Here is a 25,442-nt window from a genome sequence, read left to right as displayed (position 1 = left end):
GGAACTGCATAGGGAATGTAGCAAACTGTCTGAGTGCCATGGAAATCCCATAAAGGCATGGTTTAATTTGTTCATGTGGAGTAAGAAATTATTTTAACCAACAAAAATTTTGTCAGCCAGCTTTGGCTGGGAATTGTCATTCTTATCCCCCCATCATCTTGTTCAGCAGATATCCATGATAGCTTTCATGTCTTCTAATCCTGATGATGATGATTAAAATTTTCATATGTGGGAGTGCCTTTCCCAGTTTGGCAAAGTGGTGGCAGTACATACAGTGACCTTATTTACACACTTGATCTCTGTCATGTATGATGCACTGAGGCCCGACCATGTATTTGTTGATATTTTTTCTAGTTTCTCCTTTATAGCAGTATGTTTGTTTAGAGTAATTACACAAATTATTAAAAAGTGAAATCTTTTGAAGTGCTTTGTCATTTCAAATTCAAATTTCTGGGTATAAGATGTTATGGAGCATAGGAGCATGGAGAAGGATGCTAGAGCAGGAGGTTAGTTCCAAAGAGTAACTGGATCATCTTACAAGAGGCTCAGTGCAAATGACTTTTAAGGATTTGAATTAGAGGGAGTGCCAAGTGGGGATAGACAGGTAGAGAGGGAAGACTGGGTTAGAAAAGGTTACTTATAGGGTACAGAATCTGTTGGTGATGATCCAGAAGTGACAAAAGATATAGCATGTACATGATAGAATTTAAGATTAAACCAAATGAAAGAGTAGTTGTGTAGATGTGGTTTGTGTGAAGGAATGAAAGGGAAGGGACAGAGGAGAATGAGAGAAGCACCAGGATAGTTATTTATAGAGAAAGGACTTAGCGCGGTCTATCTTGGGAGAGACTGACATAGATTAGTCAGGTGAATCTAGGGAGAGTGGTTTGGTGAAAAGAAAAGTGGTGAAAGCCTTGTGATAGATGAAATCTGACAAGGCGGCGGTATTGATTGGTTTTGCAGTTGAATTTATTAAGAAAGGGGGTAACTTTTGTTGATTGGTTGGTAAGGATATCCATTGTGTATATGGATCATGATGAAGTCCTTGAGAATTGGCAAAATGTATGGATAGTGCTATTGTACAAAGGGAAAGGGGATAAAGGTAAATGTTCAAACTACAGAGAGACAAGTTTGTTGAGTATACCTGGAAAATTATATTTGAGGGTATGGACTGAGAGGATGAAGTCATGTACAGACCATCAGGTTGGGAGGAGCAGTGTGGTTTCAGAAGTGGTAGAGGTTGTATGGATCAGGTGTTTGCTTTGCAGAATGTCTGAGAAATACTTAGAAAAACAGATGGATTTATTTGTGGCATTTATGGATCTGGGGAAGGCATATGGTAGGGTTAATAGAGACGCTTTGTGGAAGGTCTTAAGAATAAATGGGTGGTAGGTAAGCTGCTAGAAGCAGTGAGAAAATTTTATCAATGGTGTAAGGCATGTGTATGAATAGGAAGAGAGTGATTGGTCTGTGGCAAGGGTGTGTAATGTCACCATGGTTGTATAATTTGTTTATGGATGGGATGGTGGAGGTAAATGCAAGAGTTTAGGAGAAAGGGGTGAGTATGCAGTCTGTTGAGGATGGGAGGGCCAGGGAAGTGAGTCAGTTGCTCGCCGATGATACCGCACTGGTGGCTGATTCGAGTGAGAAACTGCAGAAGTTGGTGACTGAGTTTGGAAGTGCACACACACTCCCAAACTCAGTCACCAACTTCTGCAGTTTCTCACTTTGTGTGAATGGAGAAAATTAGGAATAATGTGAATAAAAGCAAGGTCAGTAGGTTTAGCAGGATTGAGGGACAGGTTTATTGGAATGTAAGCTTGAATGGAGGAAAATTGGAGGGAGTGAAGTGTCTTAGATATCTGGGAGTGGACTTGGCAGCGAATGGAACCATGGAAGCGGAAGTGAATCGGTGGGGGAGGGGGTGAAGGCATGGAGCATTGTGGTATATAGAGGACAACATGATGTCTGTGGGCTGAACCATGGCATATGAAGTGGTCAGAAAGGTGTATGGTACATGTCTGTGGATAGGGGGCTCTTGTTTCAGTGCATTATATACGTGAACAAGTGAGACCATTCTTTTTCTGTTCCTGGTGCTATTTTGCTGTATGGGGAATAGCAAACCAGTGTAAAATCCTTTTTAGTGACATTATATAAATGTGTTTTCCATTTTTTTCCCCTGATTAATTTTCTGTCTCTGAGACACCTAAAGTCCAGTATTACTGGCATGATACGAGAAGCATTACAAAGCTGTTTACAACTGCACATACCTCATTACATATTAATTAGTTCTTTTGATAACTGTATCATTGGTTTTAGTTAAAGCAAATGTATGTAAAATTATGGTTTAAGGCTTGTGCATGACTTGAGGTGGTTAAGACATAGATTGGCATAAAAAGGAGTAAAGTAAAGCACATGCATGTTGATATTGGAAAATTGGTAAGTATTAAAAAATAATTCTGTGATTGCTGTGCATAAATGTTTAGATATCACACTGACAGCCATATTACTTTGAACCAGAAATCTTGTTTTATTGGTTATGAGCTGCAAATTAAAAATAAGGTTTTCATCGTAACACTGATTGCAGAAATTTGAATGTTAAGTTTACCCAGTTAATTTAGGGGGCCTTTTAGTTTCTAAAGAAATCTAGCCTTAAATCAGACTGTTTTCATGGTAATGAATAACTGACTGATTCAGCTGTGTGGCTTTATCCTCTTGGCATGCAGTGTGCATCTAAGCCTATCATGTATTAGGATGACAGGAACCATCCTGGGTATAAACAATATGATCCCTTTTCAATATTCTGGTTGAAGCATGGCTCAATGAGGTGATGTTAGTTTTGGCTTTACTCCTTTCATTATATTCTTAAAGTATGCCTAACTTGCACTAGATGCATTTGGATTGCTTTTGGCATATATATATATATATATATATATATATATATATATATATATATATATATATATATATATATATATATATATTACACTTGTTTTGAAGCTACAGGTTCATAAAGTGCTTACAACTGTTTATATTCACATTTAATAAAGATTATTGTGGAAGAAGCTGGTGCAGGTAGGGGCTGTAGAATACTGTATTCATCTATACACTATATTAACATATTTAAAGAAACCTGAAAAGGAGATACCTCTGATGCCACGTACAATAATACATGGAGTGTCAGCCTCCTAGGGATGAATTACCTGGATATTGCAGATATGTATGTTTGATGTATACAAAATGTACATTTGTTATCTATATATCTATTTCTCATTCCATAGGGTTAGATCAAGTATGTTTATGAGCATGAGCCTTTTGTGTGAATTGATTTTGAAGAATAAGGGTTCCTAACTCCAGTCCCACATGCTGACAAATTGGCAGGAATGCATAGTTCTGTGGGAGAGGACTTGCCACCTCTCTGCCCCTTATATGTTATAATTATAACCCATTCTACTATAAAAAAAAATCATTAGAAATTTGAAAAATGCAAGACGTACTATAATGGAAGGTGTTGAAGAATTTGCATACACCAACCTGATTAGGTGGATGATGGAATTGAAATGAGGGTGTTTGTGGTTGCATTACTGATTGAATGGGGAGATTGTGTACTGTTCATCTGTTACTGAACTTTTGAGCTATGAAATCAATTTGAGAAAACATGTAATGGCATATGTTGAAAAATATTGTTGGCATCAGAAATGAGTGTCAGATAGTGTGTTAAGCAACAAAAGGATATATTTCATGCATAATGTTTGTCACTGAACCTTTAAAGGCACAGATTTGCATATCCGTACTGTGCTAGTTACGATATGTATTATCCTGTAATGAGTTACAAGCTGTACATATAACAAATGTTATATGTGATCAGTTTTGCCATGCTTTTCTGCTCATTTAGCACTGCCAAATTTTGTTTGACCTTACATGTTAATGGAGAGAGGGTTTTGGAAAAGATACACAAAAATAAACAAATCCACATTGGGGGGCTTTTTTAACTGATGCATAGTGCTCAGTGAAGCTGGGTGTAACTATTACAATGATCAGTAATAGCATTTTAGGAGCTCAAGTGACCAACACAGTACTGTGTGTGTGGATAATGATTTGCCAAGACTAAGCTTGGCATCAGCTCTTATCAAATACAATATGAGCAGTAAGCTATAGAAGCAGATTGCTGAATCTTTGCATAATCCAAAAGTTATGATAATACAAATGAACATGAGAAAATTATGTATAATTTTTTTTTCCCCAGTAGAAAAACTATAATTAGGCATTTGATATTTCACCTGGGGAACTCTCATATAATAGTAAGGTAGCATTCTTTCAGAGAAGGGTAATCCATGAAATGTGGTCTGACTCCCTTTGTGAATTTAGAGAAGTATTTAGTGTGCAAAAAGATTATGTAAACCATCTACCAAATGAATGGATGAAAAATTTTGTGGTTAAAAAAAAGTGATAGCATTGTAGAAGCTTTTAGATAAATTCTTGTGTGAAGTAGGACTTTAAAGATTGTAGGAAAGAAAGATAATGATATATGGTGTGATGAAATCATCTGAGCTCTACAAGATGTTGACAAAGATGATTGGTAAGTTACAGTTATAAGGACACAAATAAATAAAAAACAGATTGGGCACATTTAGTGAATGAACTGTTGAAGGCAGCAGTTACATCAGGATGAGGTTAATTGTTGTACTGTTGATGATATGCACTCTGGATGAAAATGGGGTTGAAGGAGCTACTCTCACTTGGCGGCTCTTCATGGTGTGCATAGTTGATTGAAATTCTTGAATTATTGTAGTGATGTGTAAGATATGTTAACTGCTCATTGAGGGAGGTTCATTCATTGAATATGTGAGATTGCATGCATATGATCAAACTCCTCAGAGTGGGACTGAGTTGAAGTTGAAAGAGAATTTCACCAAATATCTGTACTCAAAAAAAGTTTAGCATATTTTTTAAAATTTCCTGTATTTTTCCATTTGTCTTTTGGAAAAAACGTCATACAATAATTGAATTACTAGGCTTTTAGCCATCATAGCTCAGCAGCACATTGGAATCACTGTTTCATGTGTGTTCATGCTTAGTCCATTGTGAAGAGAAATAAAAGTCTTTCTATGACAAGACCTCATGTTTATTTATTTATATACTTTCTACAAAAAGATTTGCATCACCCAAACTTTCCTGAACACAGCCTGATGAAGAAGTATAAACAAACCAAATTTAACTGACTAGTGGAGTAGTTTCAAAAACATACCCATGACTAAACTCTATAAAAGTTGGATGACAATAGCGATAATGGTAATTTCACTCTGCCAGGGAGATGTAGATATATGGTGATGCATTGCCAAAAGTGAATGAATAAGGATGAGGTGAAAATTTTGGAGTCAGTCGATGGAGATCCGAGCAAACCAAGCACTCAATGAAGCTAGCCTATACAGTAATTGTATAACATTTGGATTGCACTACAGTTTCAGTTGACTGGAAAATATGAATCGTGGAAAGAATTAAGAGCAAAAGTAAACATTAAATTGTGAATGCTATTTCCAATTATTGGCACAGTATTAAGCCAGCTGAGTCATGAAGTCATTGTTAGCAGGAAATATTAATGTAAATGCTGTTTGATTACAAATGCTAATAAGATATATAACTTTTTTATAGTTATATTGGAATAAAATTTATCTTTATTTCACATACTGAGATTCTTCATGTACAATCTAATACAACTATCTTCCCTGTTTTGTCCGATGATTAGTTAAACCTATCTAAACATTATGAAACTCAACTAGTGGCATCATGTGGATGGTTGGCATACCTGATTAGTTGGAAGTTTTGGGTTCCCATTTGGATAATTTTTAGAAACATTCGAACATGATCACTATTGATAATTTTGAAACCTGAAAGCCGGACAGTATTTATATGGAATGACAAAAAAGCATCACTGAACAGTAAACGGTGAACTGGCGACTTGTTTCATGGATACAAGGCCTGCCACTTGTATGTAAGTGTCCTAGATATGTGTATAGATTGGCTTAACCTTTCCGTTAAGTTTTCACCAAAATCAAGGAAGATAGTCGTCTTTGTACATTTGCGTGGTTGTGCAGGACCATTACCACATTTTCACGGACCTCAACGAGACGTTTCCTTAAGATATTTCTCAAGTGTGTCTCTTGAACTACTTATTGTACAGGCCTGAAGTTTTGCATTATTTTCTTCAAGGTTGGAAATAGAGTGTGTTAAATTGCGGTTGATTTACATCTTCTTTTATAAGTCAAGGGATATACTGTCTCAAGGCTGTTACTGATTATTAAAGCATAGTTATTTTGTATCAGAATAGACTGAGGACAAGGTATTTAATGCAAAATTTTAACATTTTTTGATTTTCTTGTATCTCTGAACATAGTGGGAAGCAGTATCCTGAAATTGATGAGTTAATGTGATGTTTGTGATATCCTGTTCTTTCTCTCTATCTTTGACACCTATTCCAATAGTCTCCAAAACTAGTGGACTCTAGCAGTCCGCCTTAGCCTTTAGTGCCTCACCCTTAACAGGCCACTAGCAGAGGGCAACTCTAGTGCAGTATTTGCAGAGGCTCCTCTTAATATTAATTTGATGGTTTACAAAGTAGAATCAGAATTTTGCTTTTAAAAACTTTTTTTGTATTGTTTGAGTAAAGTAAAGATACAGGGAAAAATAGAGAATAACTTTAACACAGTCAACAGTTCTTGTCCAAAGCTAAATGAATAGTAACACATTCCATGAAGTAAGAAATGTAGCAATATTCCAGTAAGTTCATAAAGATATATATTTTTACTGTTAACATTCAGTAGTCATTCTTTCTTCATATGTAGTTAATGAAGGATATTATTGCTTTTTAGATGGCATCGTGTGTTGGATCAGTGAATGCCCCACTTTACCCACACTTCGAGTCTCGGCAGATGTTATCCCCTGGAGCCCCACCTTCTGTGTACATCCAGCATGGTATGTATACTTTTAATACATCCACAGTGTTATGAAGATTAGGGTTTTATTTTATATATACTTGATACATAGACAGAAACAAGCTCACTGGCTAATTATTTATTTTGGGCATGGATAAGTATGCATTTGGTATATTTATCTCCTTGAAAAGGGAGTACAACATACCCAAATGACTTAACTTCTTTATTCATCCAATGAAAATATTACTTAAGTAACTTAGTTACTCATAAGTTACAATGAATAAAGGTGGCCAGTTAGAGTTCAGAGTTACACTAAAAAGTAGTAGTTTATCCTTTCTCCTGATTACCCAGCCTATACCTTACTAGTTCTGTAGGTTAACTGCATTTTGATCAATCCAAATAAGGAAACTGAGCTAATTGAAAAATGCAATATGTGACCCCAATTACTTGTGTGATCCAGTACTTTATATATGGTTAAATCAGGTATCAAACAATGCAATGATATGCATTTGTTTTATTTTTTATTTTATTTTAAGAAGATTGTAGCCAGAAGTTTAGACAAAAGCACATGAGGTATACTGATTGTAATAGAATATCAGAGGATATTTCAAAAATTACCAAGTTGGAGAGACCTTGCTTCCCCATTTAGAGAGTTTTCTTGGAGCATAATCTGTTATGGACAGTAAAGTGAATAATGATGAATATAAAGGGGAAATAGTAGAGGTGAATACAAGGGATATTTAGCTTGATTATCTTTGACGAAAACAATATGTGGCAAAGCCTAATAGAACCTTAAACTGTTATTTTGCTTGTGGCTGCTGTCACTCTGGCCAGAGTGGCTAAGGTTATTGGGTTGTCTGAAATACTGGGCATTGGTCCCCTCATCCCAGAGCCTTGAGTCTTTCTCACAGAGTATTAAGGCAGAAGTTGACAGCTGGAGAATTAACTTTTGCTTGTTTTATCAGCATTAATTAGGGTGATTAAGAGTAGATAACCAGCAGGTAATTGTTACATAACTAAAGAGTATCCTCTGTTTAATGGTAAACTCTCTGTTTTATGGTAGAAGAGATTGAACAGGTAACTGACTGTTTTATGGTAGAAGAGATTGAACAGGTAACTGACTGCCCTTATCATTGCCTGGGAGGTGAGTTAATTGTTGTTTGCTGAGGACATGGCTTTGGCAGATTCAAATGAGGAACTGCAGACACTTGAATTTGGAAGAGTTTGTAAAAGGAAAAAGTTGAAGTTAAATGTGAATAAAAGTAAGGTTATGTTTAGCAGTGCAGCGAGACAGTTAGTTGGTGTGCGAGTTTGAGTGGAAAGAACCTCAAGGAAGTGGGGTGTTTTAGGTACCTAGAAATGGAACCAAGGAAGCTGAAATGAGCCATTGGATGGGCATTGAGGAGTATGTGGGAAGAGAGGTGAAGCAAAGATGGGCATGTATGATGGTATAGTGGTCCTGATAGTGTTGTATGGATGCAAAGTGTGGGCTGTTGATAAAATAGTAAGAAAGAGGGTGATTGTGTTGGAGATTAAATGTTTGAAGACAATATGTGGGGAAAGGAGTGCTAATTGAGTGTGAAATAACTGGGTAAAAGAAAGGTATGGTAATAAGAAGAGTATAGTTAAGAGAGCTTTAGAGGGTGGACATATTGATAGGATGGGTGAGGAGAGGTTGACAAAGAGGTTTTTTGTGTCAGAAGTGGAGGGACAAGAAGCAGTAGACCATATTGGAGATGGAAGGATAGAGGGAATAAGATTTTGGGTGCTCAGGGCTCAAACATGCAAAACTATGAAAGGATAGAGTGAATTGGAGCAATATGGTATACAAAATGTAACATGCTTTTAATAGACTGAACAAGGGCATATGAAGAATCTTGGGAAAACCACAGAAAGGTCTGTGGGGCATAGTTGTGGATAGTGGGCTATGATTTCGATGCATTACACTTGACAACTAGAGAATGGATATAAGCATGTGAGGCCTTTTCTTCATAATGTTCTAGGCACTACCTCTCTAATGGAAGAAACAATGAAAAAGTGTAAATATATATATATATATATATATATATATATATATATATATATATATATATATATATATATATATATATATATATATAAGGGAGAAAGCATTCTACCTCCTTATTCCCTATGTATTGCAGAGGGTGACCAAGACAGGGGTGCATTAGTGAGGTAGTGTCAAGAATGGAGGAGTGGGAAGGTGCATGGGGGAAGGAAAGATAGAGAATTCTTGGTGATTGAATGAAGGAGAGAAAGATGCCTTGGTTATTGGGGCCTAAGCATGCTGTAAGTTGAGATGTGTGCATACAGGGGCTAACATAATATCCCCACGCTCAACCAGGATAAATAAAGTGATCTAGAAAAATTAAGGAAGGGTCTGTGGAGTTTGCAATGGATAGGGAAACTGGTTTTGGTGCATTATATATGATAACTGGAGAATGAAAAGAGCAAATGAAACAGTTCCTTGTATGATCCAGACATTACCTCACTAAAGCTGGAAACAGTGAGGTATAAAAAAGTATTGACCCACTTTGTTGGACTTCTGATTTTTCCCACAAACCATATGGGATCTGGCAGTAGCCCTACCATCAACAACAGTGCATTATATAGCAGAACTATAAGGGTCTTTCTTCTTCTGCTTAATCATTTTCTTGCACTGAAGTCTTTTTGAGTATTGCAAACTGACACCACCATCATGTCAGTTTTTGTTAGAGAAATTTTTTCTGTTATGTTGTTTAAATAGACTATCATTTTTTAATTTTCCAAAAGAAGGAACAGAGAATGGGGCCAGGTGAGGGTATTCTCTCAAAGGCCCAGTCCTCTGTTCTTAACGCTACCTCTCTAACGCGGGAAATGGCAAATAGTATTGAAGTCGAGAACATTATCTCAGAAAGCAAAAATGGGTATGTTTGAAGGAATAGTGGTTTCAACAATGTGATATGGTTGCGAGGTGTGGGCTATAGATAGAGTTGTGTGGAGGAGGCTGGATGTGCTGGAAATGAGATGTTTAAGGAGTGGTGTGAGGTGGTTTGATCGAGTAAGTAATAATAGGATGAGAGAGATGTGTAGTAATAAAAAGAGTGTGGTTGAGAGAGCATAAGAGGGTGTTTTGAAATGGTTTGGTCACATGGAGAGAATGAGTGAGGAAAGATTGACCAAGCGGGTATATGTGTCAGAGGTGGAGGGAACAAGGAGAAGTGGGAGACCAAATTGGAGGTGGAAGGATGGAGTGAAAAAGATTTTGAGTGATCAGGGCCTGAACATGCAGGACGCTGAAAGGTGTGCAAGGAATAGTGAGTTGGAACGATGTGGTATACCGGGGTCGACGTTCTGTCAATGGATTGAACCAGGGCATGTGAAGCGTCTGGAGTAAACCATAGAAAGTTCTGTGGGGCCTGGATGTGGAAAGGGAGCTGTGGTTTCGGTGCATTATTACATGGCAGCTAGAGACTGAGTGTGAACAAATATGGCCTTTGGGGGGAGGGGGTTGTTATTTCATGTGTGGCGGGGTGGCGATGGGAATGAATAAGGGCAGACAGTATGAATTATGTACATGTTTGTATATGTATATGTCTGTGTGTGTGTATATATATATGTATACGTTGAGATGTATAGGTTGTATATTTGCGTGTGTGGATGTGTATGTATATACATGTGTATGTGGGTGGGTTGGGCCATTTCTTTCGTCTGTTTCCTTGCGCTACCTCACAACCTAACCTAACCTAACCTAACCTAACCTAACCTAACCCAACCCAACCCAACCCAACCCTGGGGATAGGGGAGAAAGAATACTTCCCACGTATTCCCTGCGTGTCGTAGAAGGCGTCTAAAAGGGGAGGGAGCAGGGGGCTGGAAATCCTCCCCTCTCATTATTTTTTTTTTTTTTTTTTTTTTTTTGATTTTCCAAAAGAAGGAACAGAGAAGGGGGCCAGGTCAGGATATTCCCTCAAAGGCCCAGTTCTCTATTTTTAACGCTACCTCGCTGACGCGGGAAATGGCGAATAGTTTGAAAGAAAAGAAAAGATATATATATATATATATTTTTTTTTTTCCAAAAGAAGGAACAGAGAAGAGGGCCAGGTGAGGATATTCCCTCAAAGGCCCAGTCCTCTGTTCTTAACGCTACCTCGCTATCGCGGGAAATAGCGAATAGTATGAAAAAAAAAATATATATATATATATATATATATATATATATATATATATATATATATATTTCATTTTTTGTTTATATTAAACCTGTATTACTCCTCATCTTTAGTGTCTTATAAAGTTGCCTTTGCTCGTTTGTTATATTCTTAGGGTAGTGTTTTTGAGCTTTTTTTTCTATTCTAGTTAATAGTCTGTTGATTCCCTCCCTTTACTTGCTATTGTAGAATAGATATGGCTTGTTTATAGTAGTTAATAGATGCATCCTCTTCTTGCAGACAGCGTAGGTGACTACAACTCTGGGACTTGCTCTGTATTTGGTGGACTGGGTACAACTTTTGACCCATCTGCCCCATATGGGTCCTGCCACAGTTTTCCTCCTTCTAGCGTGGTACCTTCACAAGTGGTACCTACACAGGTACCGCCTCAAGTACCTCCTCCCCAGCCCACACCAGAGGCCTACAACCCTCTCTCCAAGTTCACCAACTCTACCAATCTGGTGTCTACTTCTTTTCCATACTCTGGTGCTGTAGCTCCTGCCCCACTCCCTGCCCCTGTTAATTGCTCTTATACTCAGAACAACTTTTGTATGCCTGGGGTGCATGAAAATTCCACTGCTACAGTCTTTGGCCAATATCATGAACCTGGTGTTGCAACACAAAGCTTATTTAAGACTGGTGTGAATGAATGCAGTGATTTTCAACCAAACTTTGAGGCTGTTTCTTCCTCTTCTGCCTCTCCAGACAAAACCAGCAGATACATTCCACCAGCAACCTTAGTTGGACCCAGCAAGGAGATCTGCACTGAATATTCGGTGGTAGGAACTTCAAGTGGGTGCTCTGGGATAAGTGAAGGCAGTGACAAGATAGATGGCTCAGCATCAAATGTGTCGTACAGTAATGCTGGCACCACACAGCCTGAACGACAGTTGCCTACCCAGATCATCAGCATGCCTCCATCATCTCTAAATTTTGATTCCAGTGACCTTGGCAGCTCAAACAAAGATTCAGTAATAACTAACAACACTGAAGATCCCACTGAAGCAAGTGCAACTGAAAACCTAGGAGAAATTGTTAAGAAGTCAATGGTTGAAACGGTATCTGCTTGAGAAGTACTGTAAGAGGATGGACTGAGTTTGTAATATTTCATCAAAAAAACCTCATCAGATTTAAGGCCAATGTATCATGTGCAGAATCACTTTGGTAATTATTAGGCTATCAAAGTTATTTTCTTTTATTTTAGAAACAAAGTAGTCTTATTACAACTTGATAATCATGATGGCTTATTTACCAATATTTGTTGGTTCTTTCAGTACACTGAACAGATTCTAATTCTTCTCTTGAATGTGAACTTTTCATAGTTTTTCACTACCACTGAGAGTGATGGGGAACAGTGACAGTTTTAAATAATATGCAGCATGACAAACTTTCCTTTCACAAACTGGTTTAAAATGCTTACATATTAATAACTGAGATATGAGGTTCAGATTTCCCAATTTAAACGTTTTAAATACCAACTAGAAACTACCAATATAAGGTTACCCCATATAAGAGAAAGTGTTGACTTACACAAAGAATCTTTATGCAAGTCAACTCTTCCTCTTATATGGAATACACTCCGTGGATAGTACTGAAACATGATGTGTTGCCCCATTTGAAGCAGTTCAGTCTGTCCTCTCATGCAATGACCTTTTTTAATAGTTCAAGTTAACATTATGTTTATAATGTTTTCTGTTGGTGCTGTAATCGAAAGTTTTGTTAAAAAATCTGATTGATTTTTTAATAGTGTTGCTTAATGTATTTCCAATTTGTTTTCCAATGGTTTAGTTACATCTATTAAATTGTTATGCTTGTATTATTTTTCAGATCATCTTATTATCTGTCATGCACAGCTGCTTCTTATACAAGTGAATCTAGTTTATTCGTATAAAGGGGTGTTTTCCATGTCGGCTGTTTTTATTTCATCAACTCTCACCAGCTAGTGCTTCAGTCTTCTTATACTCTCATCATGAATACTGCTGGTCACTACAGGGTCCTTACAAATTGTAAGAGTAACTAATGTTTATCTTATGCTAACTTTTGAACAAAACTTTAAGGCCATAAGGATTCATCCCTTTGGTTTAAAGTTGTTATTTTCCTCTTTATTAGGATATGAATTATTTCATTGGAAAAAAAGGGATTTTAGTTGTATTTAAGGACTAACCAGTGATGAAATAACAATTTCTAACTGTTTATATTGTACAGGCATTGAATGTTGTGTGTATATTGAGCTCTTCTAAGAAAGTGTGATTTTTTTATGTGAAATAATTTTTAAAAGTATATTGTTTGAAATATGTGTTTTATTTGTCTCTCCTCTTTGGTCAGCTGACCTGCATTTTATGAATCCATCATGATGATCCACCTCTGATCCTGTCAAAGCACTGCTGGTTTACATGTATGCAGAACACTGGTAATGAAAATAGACTTGAAATGTGATTAACAATGATTAATTTTACAGATCCAATGGGTTGATTGATATGGAGGGTTTTGTTATTTCTTTGAGACTGTGTTGCAGAATTTAACATTTTCTAACATGCTATATAATGGTGGCAAGCTGACTTTTGCTTTGTCCCTGAATGAATCTCAGAACACAGTTCTTATGTTTGTGAGAGCATCCAATTAATAAGATTAATTACAATATTGTATTTGTAATTCAAGAACAAGTGTGGTAAGAAACATTATGTTTTAGAGCTGCAGTAACTACAGACAGAATGACTACAGGTACACCACCAAATTTCCTGCAACTGATGGTTCAGTACCTTATTTAGTCCGGACAAAACTACGTGATGGAACTTGAAATTACCGCGGCCACCAGACTAGCTTACTGGGCGGCCACAGATGGCATTGTGTGTAGGGCGCGCTTATTTACATTCTTTACACTGTACTTGTTGGTGACTATACTGCAATTCTGTAAGATTTTTAGCGTATTTTGCTTAAATTTAACCCTAGCTATGGCTTCAAAGACATATGAGAGTGTCAGTCGTGGTGTCAAACATAAATACCAGACCATAACGATCCAAGATAAAGTAGAACTGTTGAAAAAAATGAAGCGTGGTGTTTCAACGTGTAAGCTGTGTGACGTCTACAGTATTATATAATTAGTGGGTTAGAGGTGTGTCAATGAATTATTATTACGTGACCACGGTTGGTCCAGCAAAATGGTTAATCCGGCAAGGCTTTGGAACCAAGAGTGCCAGAAAATCAGTGGTGTTCCTGTATTTGATTAACTAATATGGATGCAATGGATACTGTTAAAGCAATATGAGAAGATACAAAAGTAAAAGGCATTAGTAGTGTTTAAGTAAATGAGAAAAGCAAAGAGAATAGTGAAACTTGAAGAGGAAGATTTAGGAGAAGACAAAGGATACTCTAATAGAAACTGAAGGGGAATTTGATGTTATATAAAAAAAATTATGTCAATTGTATATAAAAGGAAACAGGTTGAAGATTTAGATTTGCAAATGTTTTTGTTGAAACATCTTAAGGAACTTGTAAAAAGTGATTACAATAACCCAAACTTTCAAAGTTATAGTTGGAAAATAGGCCAATGGGAAAATGCTTGGAGGTGATATTCTTTTTCATTCAGTGTTGGAAAGTTTTTACTAAAGAAAGAGATCCTATAAACAGAACGGACAGGTGGTGGTTCCAGTTCGTGAAGATGATGCTAAAATGGAGAACAAATATTGATAAAAGGGTACTTTTTTATTATATACCAAGTTTCAGAGATTAGTGTAGCATCCAACTGTGGCTAGATCATGCACACAGTTTTGTCAATGTGAGTAAATGATAGCAAGGTCAAGGAGGAAAGGAATTTATGTAAAAAAGCTATGCAAGGTGTCAAGCATGATTATTCTTTGCTTTCAGACTATTTTAAAGATTGCTAAGAATTGGAATAGTGTCTGAGATTAGTTAAAGGCAGTGACTGTACTGCTATTTAATTGACAAGATGTTCAGCTTAATCAAAGTACAGATGAAATATAATGCTTTGTATAACATAAAAGTGCATAATTTATTAGTGGTATATTAGTTTTTTGAGAAAAAAGTGAAGCAGGGAGGATTTTTGGAGCAACAAATTTGTTTTTGATTATATTTGCTATGTGAAAACTATATAAAAATGTCATACATGTGTACCAGAAAGAATGCGAAAGAATTAAAAGTTTAGTTCAGTTATTTGAGAATCATGATACTCAGGATAGAAGCAGGCAAGCTGAAGGTGAGTAGTCATAGGAAGAAGAATTGGAGGTGCTCTGAGTACTGATGAATTTAAAGAACTGATGTGTTGACTGGAAGAATGTTTATCTAAACTTTAATGTTTAGCTATGAAATTTGACTTCTGAGTTACTGATGGATGTAATATAGTAATAATTGGTTGATAATATTTTGATTGAGGAGAAAAATTAAAAGAATGTAGATTTGACAAGAGCATATGGTGTTAGGAAATTATAAGAATGTGGTATAGATTAAATTTGTAAATATGGTACAACCTTGTATGACAAAAGATAGATGCAGTGGTGAAAATTATCCATAATGAAGGGTGAGATGGTTGCAGCAAATGCATTTTGAGGTATATTGCATTTGGATGCAAAGATAAAGATTGGTGATTGTGTGCAGTGGAGGTGTTTTGTATGTGCCCGTGGTGTAAATAGATACTTACATTCACCTGATGAATGTACTGAGCATGCAGAGTGACTGATTAAGAAGTGCTGCTGTAATTATGAAGCCTTTGTTCATGTTAAACATGAGTGAAAGTAATGTGTTACTGAACTGAGAGGCTGTGTACCACTTGAGCCAAATCATGTAAGCTGGAATGGAATTAGAGGGTAACAGAAGGAGATATTTTGTGCTTGTATTGTAACTTCATTACCTGGGAAGCCTACCAAAGAATATATTCCACAGAAAAATCTTGTATGGTTTCTGAGTGGTGAATGTGGAAAGGGGGGGGGGGGGGGGATCAGGCATCTAGTAAACTGTGAGGTATAGATATGCATAGATGGTTATGATGCATCACAAATAAGAGCCAGAGAATGGAGATGTGAATGAGTCCATTTCTTCGTCTGTTCCTGGCACTACATGCTAACACCAGAAATGGCAAAAAGTATGAAAATAAATGCAATTATAGGTATATCAACTAAACTATACACATGAGGCAACCAGTGCAATGGGAATGATATATAAAGGAGACTGTGGGTCTGGAGCAGTAACACTTGCTTCCATTGCTAGAGTGGGTTACAACATCCAGACAAAACCAGCAAGGGTACAAAACCAAAGATTGCTGTAAAGAAAGATATTGTCAAATGGACTTTAATGTTAAATGAAGATTCTATCTATTTTATTTTGCTTTGCCGCTGTCTCCTGCGTTTGCAAGGTAGCGCAAGGAAACAGACGAAAGAAATGGCCCAACTCGCCCACATACACATGTATATACACATGTATATTTGCGTGTGTGGACGTGTGTCCACACACGCAAATATACATACCTATACATCTCAATGTACACATATATATATATATACACACACAGACACATACATATATACCCATGCACACAATTCACACTGTCTGCCTTTATTCATTCCCATTGCCACCTCGCCACACATGGAATACCATCCCCCTCCCCCCTCATGTGTGTGAGGTAGTGCTAGGAAAAGACAACAAAGGCCCCATTCGTTCACACTCAGTCTCTAGCTGTCATGCAATAATGCCCAAAACCACAGCTCCCTTTCCACATCCAGGCCCCACACAACTTTCCATGGTTTACCCCAGACGCTTCACATGCCCTGATTCAATCCACTGACAGCACGTCAACCACGGTATACCACATCAATCCAATTTGCTCTATTCCTTGCCCGCCTTTCACCCTCCTGCATTTTCAGGCCCCATCACACAAAATCTTTTTCACTCCATCTTTCCACCTCCAATTTGGTCTCCCACTTCTCCTCGTTCCCTCCACCTCCGACACATATATCCTCTTGGTCAATCTTTCCTCACTCATTCTCTCCATGTGCCCAAACCATTTCAAAACACCCTCTTCTGCTCTTTCAACCACGCTCTTTTTATTTCCACACATCTCTCCTACCCTTACATTACTTACTCAATCAAACCATCTCACACCACACATAGTCCTCAAACATCTCATTTCCAGCACATCCACCCTCCTGCGCACAACTCTATCCATAGCCCACGCCTCGCAACCATACAACATTGTTGGAACCACTATTCCTTCAAACATACCCATTTTTGCTTTCCGAGATAATGTTCTTGACTTCCAAACATTCTTCAAGGCTCCCAGGATTTTCGCCCCCTCCCCCACCCTATGATTCACTTCCGCTTCCATGGTTCCATCCGCTGCCAGATCCACTCCCAGATATCTAAAACACTTTACTTCCTCCAGTTTTTCTCCATTCAAACTTACCTCCCAATTGACTTGACCCTCAACCCTACTGTACCTAATAACCTTGCTCTTATTCACATTTACTCTTAACTTTCTTCTTTCACACACTTTACCAAACTCAGTCACCAGCTTCTGCAGTTTCTCACATGAAGAAATTTATTGATATTTATTGTAAAAGGTAACCAAGTTAATAACATAATGCTTGCCTTAAGCAAAGCTCATATTTTCCCTTTAGATAATGTGATGTAAAATGTTTAATGTTTGTTTAACAGAAAAGTGTCAAACCCAATGAATACCAAGGAGAGCAACATGAATTTTCCATGTCCATGGGCTGACAGATGTAGGGTATACAATGTAATGGACTAGGTTAAATAACAGAAGCAAAAAAGGGCTTTTGTAAGGAGTAAAGCATATGTTGGTAAGTGGATGGTATTGTTGAATTTTGTGACAGGTTTGTTTTATGCCACAGTGGATGCTCTGTGTTTCTGAAGCCACATGAAAAAACAGAAGTTCTATTGAGAATGAAATGTGACTTTTAACCTTGCTAAGGCAATGTGTTGCCCATTATACAAGGATCACACCAGTCCTCATTTGGTGAGAATCAATTCTTTCAACACAAGATTAAGTTGATTCATGTCCTACTCTACTTTCATGGCTGTCAGAAGAGCATGACTAAGAGAAGTAGACTTTAACAAATTATTTTTTTTTCTCAGTTTTATAGTGACCAATATGGCATGAGCAGAAACATGTACTAATCATGGCTATCATGGATGAAAGAAAGGAGAATTAAATCAGTTTTTAGATCAGACTTAGAGGTGGAAAAATTGCAGAGAAAAAAAATGGCTTTCCTATTAAAGTAAGATATAATGATCATTCCTTACGTGTTTTGGGGATGCACCTGCCATGTCCAAGCCATAGCAGCAGAAAGATCTTGCTATAGAGGAAACTTTAAGGTTGACCAATATACTCGTGGGCAATTTTCCACCATTTTGCTTCTGACTAGCCACTGTTGAGACTGTCTAAAAGTGTATGTTGCATTATTATTTCAGTTGCAATTAGTGATAATTTTAATTTGTGCAGCTATTATTGTTATGGATAGTCTTTGTAAGTGGAACCACTGTTGTTGATATTAGTCTTTGTTTGTTTCTTAAGTCACTGTAGTTTTAATGATCATTGTTACTGCATTTTTTTTATGTTAATCTTAGGTTGTTCATTTAATGTTTTAGATAATCTTTTTTTAGTTTTGGTATTATTGTTTAATGATGATATGTTTGTTCAGATATTATCTTTAATCTTTGTTAGTTCAGTTGGTTGATAATAATGTCAACTAATTCAGTTACTGTTGTAAATGATAGTCCTCATTAATTGATGTACTAACCTTAATGATCAGGTGTTACTTTACAACTGTTTTGATTTTAGCAATTCTGTCTGCATGACGTGTGTGTGTGTGTGTGTGTGTGTGGTGCATTTATGGAATGAGTTTTCTTCTCTTTCTTTTCCAAAGGCGACTTTATGTTACATTTGTCTTTCTATGAGACGGATGCTATATCTGGTTGAACCTACAATGCCTTAATAGTTCTTTATTCCTGAGTACTTTATCTTCAAGGTCATCACCCGTCTTCCATCATCCTTTGTTGTGTAAACGGGAAGCGTTTCTGGAAGAGGTTAATAAAAGTTAAAGAATTCAAAGCACATATTGGGCCTCAGTAATAAGACAGAAGGTTTACATTCCAGCCACTACTACCAGAGCTAGTATTCCTAATTTTGGACATTTTCAGAAAATAGGATGGCCAATGTATGCATCTCAGGTGTACAAATTCATTAAGAAATCTAAATAATACTACAAGCCAAAAATTGAAGGCTTAATTTTTAGCAGTAGATGTTGTAGGACGAATTTACTACAGGTTGGTAACAAAGATGACATGTCATGGGTCAACGTCAGGTCAGCAGCAAGGTCATATCACGTGGAAACCAAGGTGTCATGAATATTAAAGTTGACCTTAAGTGACGTAGCTGATAATAGGGATGTTGGAGGTGCTAACACCAAGCTCAGTTCACCTTCATATCTTACAAAGGTCAAGTGTTTGTACCTTACCGTTAATAAGAACAACTAATGATATGTTCCTCCTGACTTGTGAAGTTAACACCAGGAGTCTGTAGGTAAGTCCTCTCTTGCCACGTGCTGGGGGGGTAACATCTTGCATGTACCTGTCATGCAGGTCTGCCTACCATGTGCTCTGCAACACAGTTCTCAGTCCTGCAGGTCTGCCTACCATGTGCTCTGCAATACAGTTCTCTGTCATGAGACCCACGTCTGCCTGATCACTTCTGGCATCACCAACAACTGCCTTCATGATGAACTCGGCTCACAACTCCGCTCATGATGCCACACAACATGCACTCTGGTTGAAATTAATAAACAATATTAAACTTGCCAAAAATCATGAAAGTATAAGCGTGTCTGGTCCAGTGGCTGTGGTAAGTGTGGAGGAAAACATGCTTCTTGGAAGGTAAATACATATATTAAGTTATTATTTCCTCTGATCCACCACAGTTATAGAATGACACAAACCAGTGTTCAGGTAGTTAACGAATTACCTAAACTATTTCATCAGCAAACTGTTGATGAGTTTAATACAATCGTAGATTTGATAGTACAGTAACGTCTTGCACTCAGAAACAAGTACAGTAATGTGTTGTTGTTTTTCTCATGTTATTAAGGTTAAAAGCTAACATTGTTTACATGTAGCTGGGTATGTGGTGTTAAGTTTACTTCATGAACATTACTTGTGGGAGTTAATTCATTGGAAATGTGTTATGACAATAATATAACTAACAGACATAAATAGATACGAAGGAGGGCGTCAAGTGCATATCTTACCAGTATGAATTTATATGGTAGTTTGAAGTGGTTAATGACCACTTAAACTGTTCGGATGACAGTTAGAGACCCTGGCTTGGGCTTACTAATACGTACTTTTACACTTAATGTAAATTAGTAATCATACATCAAAATACTTCCAATAGTAAGATAGGTTTGAAAAAAAATATTTTCTTATTACAGTAATGATCAATCGTGTTGTGAATATTCGTAATTTCATTAAATTTGGTCCGAAATAATGAAAACAGAATGTGTGGTGCCCAGTATGTGGCGCCAGTTTTGCCAACCAATACCAGACATTTGCTACATTATCTTGTTATTGTATGAAATTAGATAATCTCATATTTCTCGAACTAAAACATTATATTTAAATGAATGTAGAGAAAATGAGTTACCTGTATTTGAACAGGTAAAGTTTAACACACTTGTTTGTTAAGACATGATGAGTGGGTTGGTAGACGTGAGTGAAGAAAACGTGTGTAGGTGAGGCCAGAGAATGTGGAGGTAGAGGTTCACTTGGCCAAGATGCATGAGTGATGGCGTCTTGTGTCCAGTGTGGCGGCAATATGTGAGTTTGTGGTGAGGGCAGACGTGACGCATTCTCCTGTGTGTGTGAGAGAGGGAAGGAAGCCATCTCATACATGAGGACACATCAGCACACCAGGTAAAGACCAAACCTGCGGGTCAACACATTACACTACTGACACAATTAGGTCTTACATTATTATTATTATTATTATCATTATTATTATAATTGTTAATTACCATCATTATTATTATTATTATTATTATTATTATTATTATTGCTGTTGTTATCTATTATCATTATTGTTATTTATCATTATTTCTTATTATTATTATTATTATTATGGAGTGGCAGAGTCAAATTCATTACCGTCTGGAGATTAAATTTTCCATGGAGATAATTTCAAGTTGGTTGGTACATTTATTATTTATTTATGGTTAAGGATAAAGTAAGTTGGCTTCTGTCTAAAAATTTCAACCATTTTTTTTCCCCTTTTGAAATGATTTGCTCCACGTTAGATGAGATTTCATTATGTTCAGAAGAAAGTTTCGTATATAATTAGAGGAAGATGTTATGCATGGGTAACGTAGTTATCATAATTATTGGTAGTAATATTTGTTAATACGATGAATGTTATAATATTACAACCAAACTTAACGATGGTTCACTGACCGCACTAACTGGACAACATTATACGTTGATCACATTATACGTTCATCACAACATTATACGTTGATTACATTATACGTTGGTCACAACATTATACGTTGATCACAACATTATACGTTGATCACAACATTATACGTTGATCACAACATTATACGTTGGTCACAACATTATACGTTGATCACAACATTATACGTTGATCACAACATTATACGTTGATTACATTATACGTTGGTCACAACATTATACGTTGATCACAACATTATACGTTGATCACAACATTATACGTTGATTACATTATACGTTGGTCACAACATTATACGTTGATCACAACATTATACGTTGATCACAACATTATACGTTGATTACATTATACGTTGGTCACAACATTATACGTTGATCACAACATTATACGTTGATCACAACATTATACGTTGATTACATTATACGTTGGTCACAACATTATACGTTGGTTACAACATTATACGTTGGTTACAATATTATACGTTGGTTACAATATTATACGTTGGTTACAACATTATACGTTGATTACAACATTATACGTTGATTACAACATTATACGTTGGTTACAACATTATACGTTGATCACAACATTATACGTTGGTTACAACATTATACGTTGGTCACATTATACGTTGGTTACAACATTATACGTTGGTTACAATATTATACGTTGGTTACAACATTATACGTTGATCACAATATTATACGTTGGTTACAACATTATACGTTGATTACAACATTATACGTTGATTACAACATTATACGTTGGTTACAACATTATACGTTGATCACAACATTATACGTTGGTTACAACATTATACGTTGGTCACATTATACGTTGGTTACAACATTATACGTTGGTTACAATATTATACGTTGGTTACAACATTATACGTTGATCACAACATTATACGTTGATTACAACATTATACGTTGATTACAACATTATACGTTGGTTACAACATTATACGTTGATCACAACATTATACGTTGGTTACAACATTATACGTTGGTCACATTATACGTTGGTTACAATATTATACGTTGGTTACAACATTATACGTTGATTACAACATTATACGTTGGTTACAACATTATACGTTGATTACAACATTATACGTTGGTTACAACATTATACGTTGATCACAACATTATACGTTGGTTACAACATTATACGTTGGTCACATTATACGTTGGTTACAACATTATACGTTGGTTACAACATTATACGTTGGTTACAATATTATACGTTGGTTACAACATTATACGTTGATCACATTCTACGTTGGTTACATTATAACCTCAACATAAACCGCCAGTTGTAAACTTGTACATAAGGTCGTGATGGCAAGCATATACTGGTGGGAGAATGGCCTCTACGTGAGCCGTTGTGTAGACTGTTCTTGACCCACTTGTTCTGCCATGTTATGATAATCGTTGAACATTTACTTGTGTTATATGTAAACTGCATCACCAAACATGGCTTCATTACGCACTACGCTTTCTATACTGGCGTATTGTGCGTTTGATTACACAAGAAAAAGACAAAAACCTGAAGAAATATATATATATATATATATATATATATATATATATATATATATATATATATATATATATATATATATATATATATATATTGGGAAATGTTCTAGAACATTCCATCCCCCTGAACATGTTAATGAGCAAGATCATTGTAATGTTGGTCAACAACAGTGTACTGTGTTGTCATGATGTGTGTGTACACTACGGGGCAGGTGTAGTACACTCGCTCACACGGGCTCGAGTGTGTGTGTGTGTGTGTGTGTATGTAATTAGTGTTACAGAAGCGGTTGTAACAACCACCGTCACAACACAGGAGATGTGGTAACATGATAACCTGTGTGTGTTCGTGTGTGTGTGTGTGTGTGTGTACTGACTGGGACAGTTACACATCGTAAAGTTAAAAGATTTTATGAGCGATTTTAACTTGGCTTTGACAACCATTGTGTTAATTAGTTGTGTTGTAAAAGTTATGAATATTGTTACACAGCGTCACCGTTAGCTAGCCACAACCTACCATGACTTAATGAAGTATATCATTAAGTTAACATCTTGATCACTTACTGCATGAGGTTGTACTCGAAGGGTTGTAGACCTATAACTACAACCAAATTTAATATTAGTAACGCCTAATCTAAGTATTGCTAAACTTAACAACGCAAAGCAAATGAAATAGTGACTTTAATCATGATAATAATAATAATTATAATAATAATAATAATAATAATAATAATGATAATAATGTCTGACTCGTAGCACGTATCTGTCGTTAATTAAAATTAAAAATCAAATTGGTTTATGTATAATAACGTGAAGAGTTGAACATGTGAGGTAAGTGGCTCCCCGGGGATGTGTTACCATCAAAAATAAATATATGTTTATATGAGCAAGTGTCACCCAGTGATTAAGTCCGCTGAATTAACGTAATTGGTTTGATTCAACAAACAATAAAATGTCGGCCATGATGCCGTGTTGAAATTGAAGTGAATGGCAGAATGATAGATGGGGCTTTCTAGGTGGAACATGGCGGCTAACTGCACCAACATGACAACACGGGGGCTAGGATAGCGGTGTCTGCTACAGTGAGCACCACACCGTGGGGGCTAGGATAGCGGTGTCTGCTACAGTGAACACCACACCGTGGGGGCTAGGATAGCGGTGTCTGCTACAGTGAGCACCACACCGTGGGGGCTAGGATAGCGGTGTCTGCTACAGTGAGCACCACACCGTGGGGGCTAGGATAGCGGTGTCTGCTACAGTGAACACCCCACCGTGGGGGCTAGGATAGCGGTGTCTGCTACAGTGAGCACCACACCGTCGGGGCTAGGATAGCGGTGTCTGCTACAGTGAGCACCACACCGTCGGGGCTAGGATAGCGGTGTCTGCTACAAGAAAGCTGTAGATGCTAGGATAGCAAAACTTGCTCTAGTAAGCTCTTATTATTTTCGCAGGACGAGGCTCTCACATGGGTTGTACGGGATACATTACCAACCAACCAGAACAATACATGTCTATAACTAACATTTAGTTGTCGTATAATCTGTCTAGCATCATAATTGTCGTATAATCTGTCTAGCATCATAATTGTCGTATAATCTGTCTAGCATCATAATTGTCGTATAATCTGTCTAGCATCATAATTGTCGTATAATCTGTCTAGCATCATAATTGTCGTATAATCTGTCTAGCATCATAATTGTCGTATAATCTGTCTAGCATCATAATTGTCGTATAATCTGTCTAGCATCATAATTGTCGTATAATCTGTCTAGCGTCATAATTGTCGTATAATCTGTCTAGCATCATAATTGTCGTATAATCTGTCTAGCATCATAATTGTCGTATAATCTGTCTAGCATCATAATTGTCGTATAATCTGTCTAGCGTCATAATTGTCGTATAATCTGTCTAGCATCATAATTGTCGTATAATCTGTCTAGCGTCATAATTGTCGTATAATCTGTCTAGCGTCATAATTGTCGTATAATCTGTCTAGCATCATAATTGTCGTATAATCTGTCTAGCATCATAATTGTCGTATAATCTGTCTAGCATCATAATTGTCGTATAATCTGTCTAGCGTCATAATTGTCGTATAATCTGTCTAGCATCATAATTGTCGTATAATCTGTCTAGCGTCATAATTGTCGTATAATCTGTCTAGCATCATAATTGTCGTATAATCTGTCTAGCATCATAATTGTCGTATAATCTGTCTAGCGTCATAATTGTCGTATAATCTGTCTAGCATCATAATTGTCGTATAATCTGT

General features: G+C 36.8%; 2 protein-coding genes across 8 annotated transcripts in view; both read left to right on the top strand.

Annotated features, from left to right (window-relative positions):
* Window positions 1-13,432, top strand: part of Axud1 (AXIN1 up-regulated 1) — a 164,943-nt gene extending 151,511 nt beyond the window's left edge. For 5 of the 7 annotated variants that reach the window (XM_071696572.1, XM_071696575.1, XM_071696574.1 and 2 more), the window contains exons 7-8: window positions 6,870-6,972; window positions 11,381-13,432. In XM_071696572.1, the coding sequence (XP_071552673.1) occupies window positions 6,870-6,972; window positions 11,381-12,210 (933 nt within the window). In that variant the 3' untranslated portion in view covers window positions 12,211-13,432. The remainder of the gene's footprint in view (window positions 1-6,869; window positions 6,973-11,380) is intronic. The other 2 variants (XM_071696577.1, XM_071696578.1) reach the window with 1 other exon arrangement.
* A 7,616-nt stretch (window positions 13,433-21,048) lies between these two features.
* cac (calcium voltage-gated channel subunit cacophony) overlaps window positions 21,049-25,442 on the top strand; it is a 1,845,957-nt gene continuing 1,841,563 nt past the window's right edge. Inside the window, exon 1 of the mRNA XM_071696567.1 lies at window positions 21,049-21,076. The gene's annotated coding sequence lies outside the window, so the exon portion shown is untranslated. The remainder of the gene's footprint in view (window positions 21,077-25,442) is intronic.

This window comes from Panulirus ornatus, chromosome 59, assembly GCF_036320965.1.
Source record: "Panulirus ornatus isolate Po-2019 chromosome 59, ASM3632096v1, whole genome shotgun sequence".
NCBI classification, from domain to species: Eukaryota; Metazoa; Arthropoda; class Malacostraca; order Decapoda; family Palinuridae; genus Panulirus; species Panulirus ornatus.
Note: the sequence above shows the minus strand (reverse complement) of the source record. Positions and strands in the feature narration are given on the sequence as shown.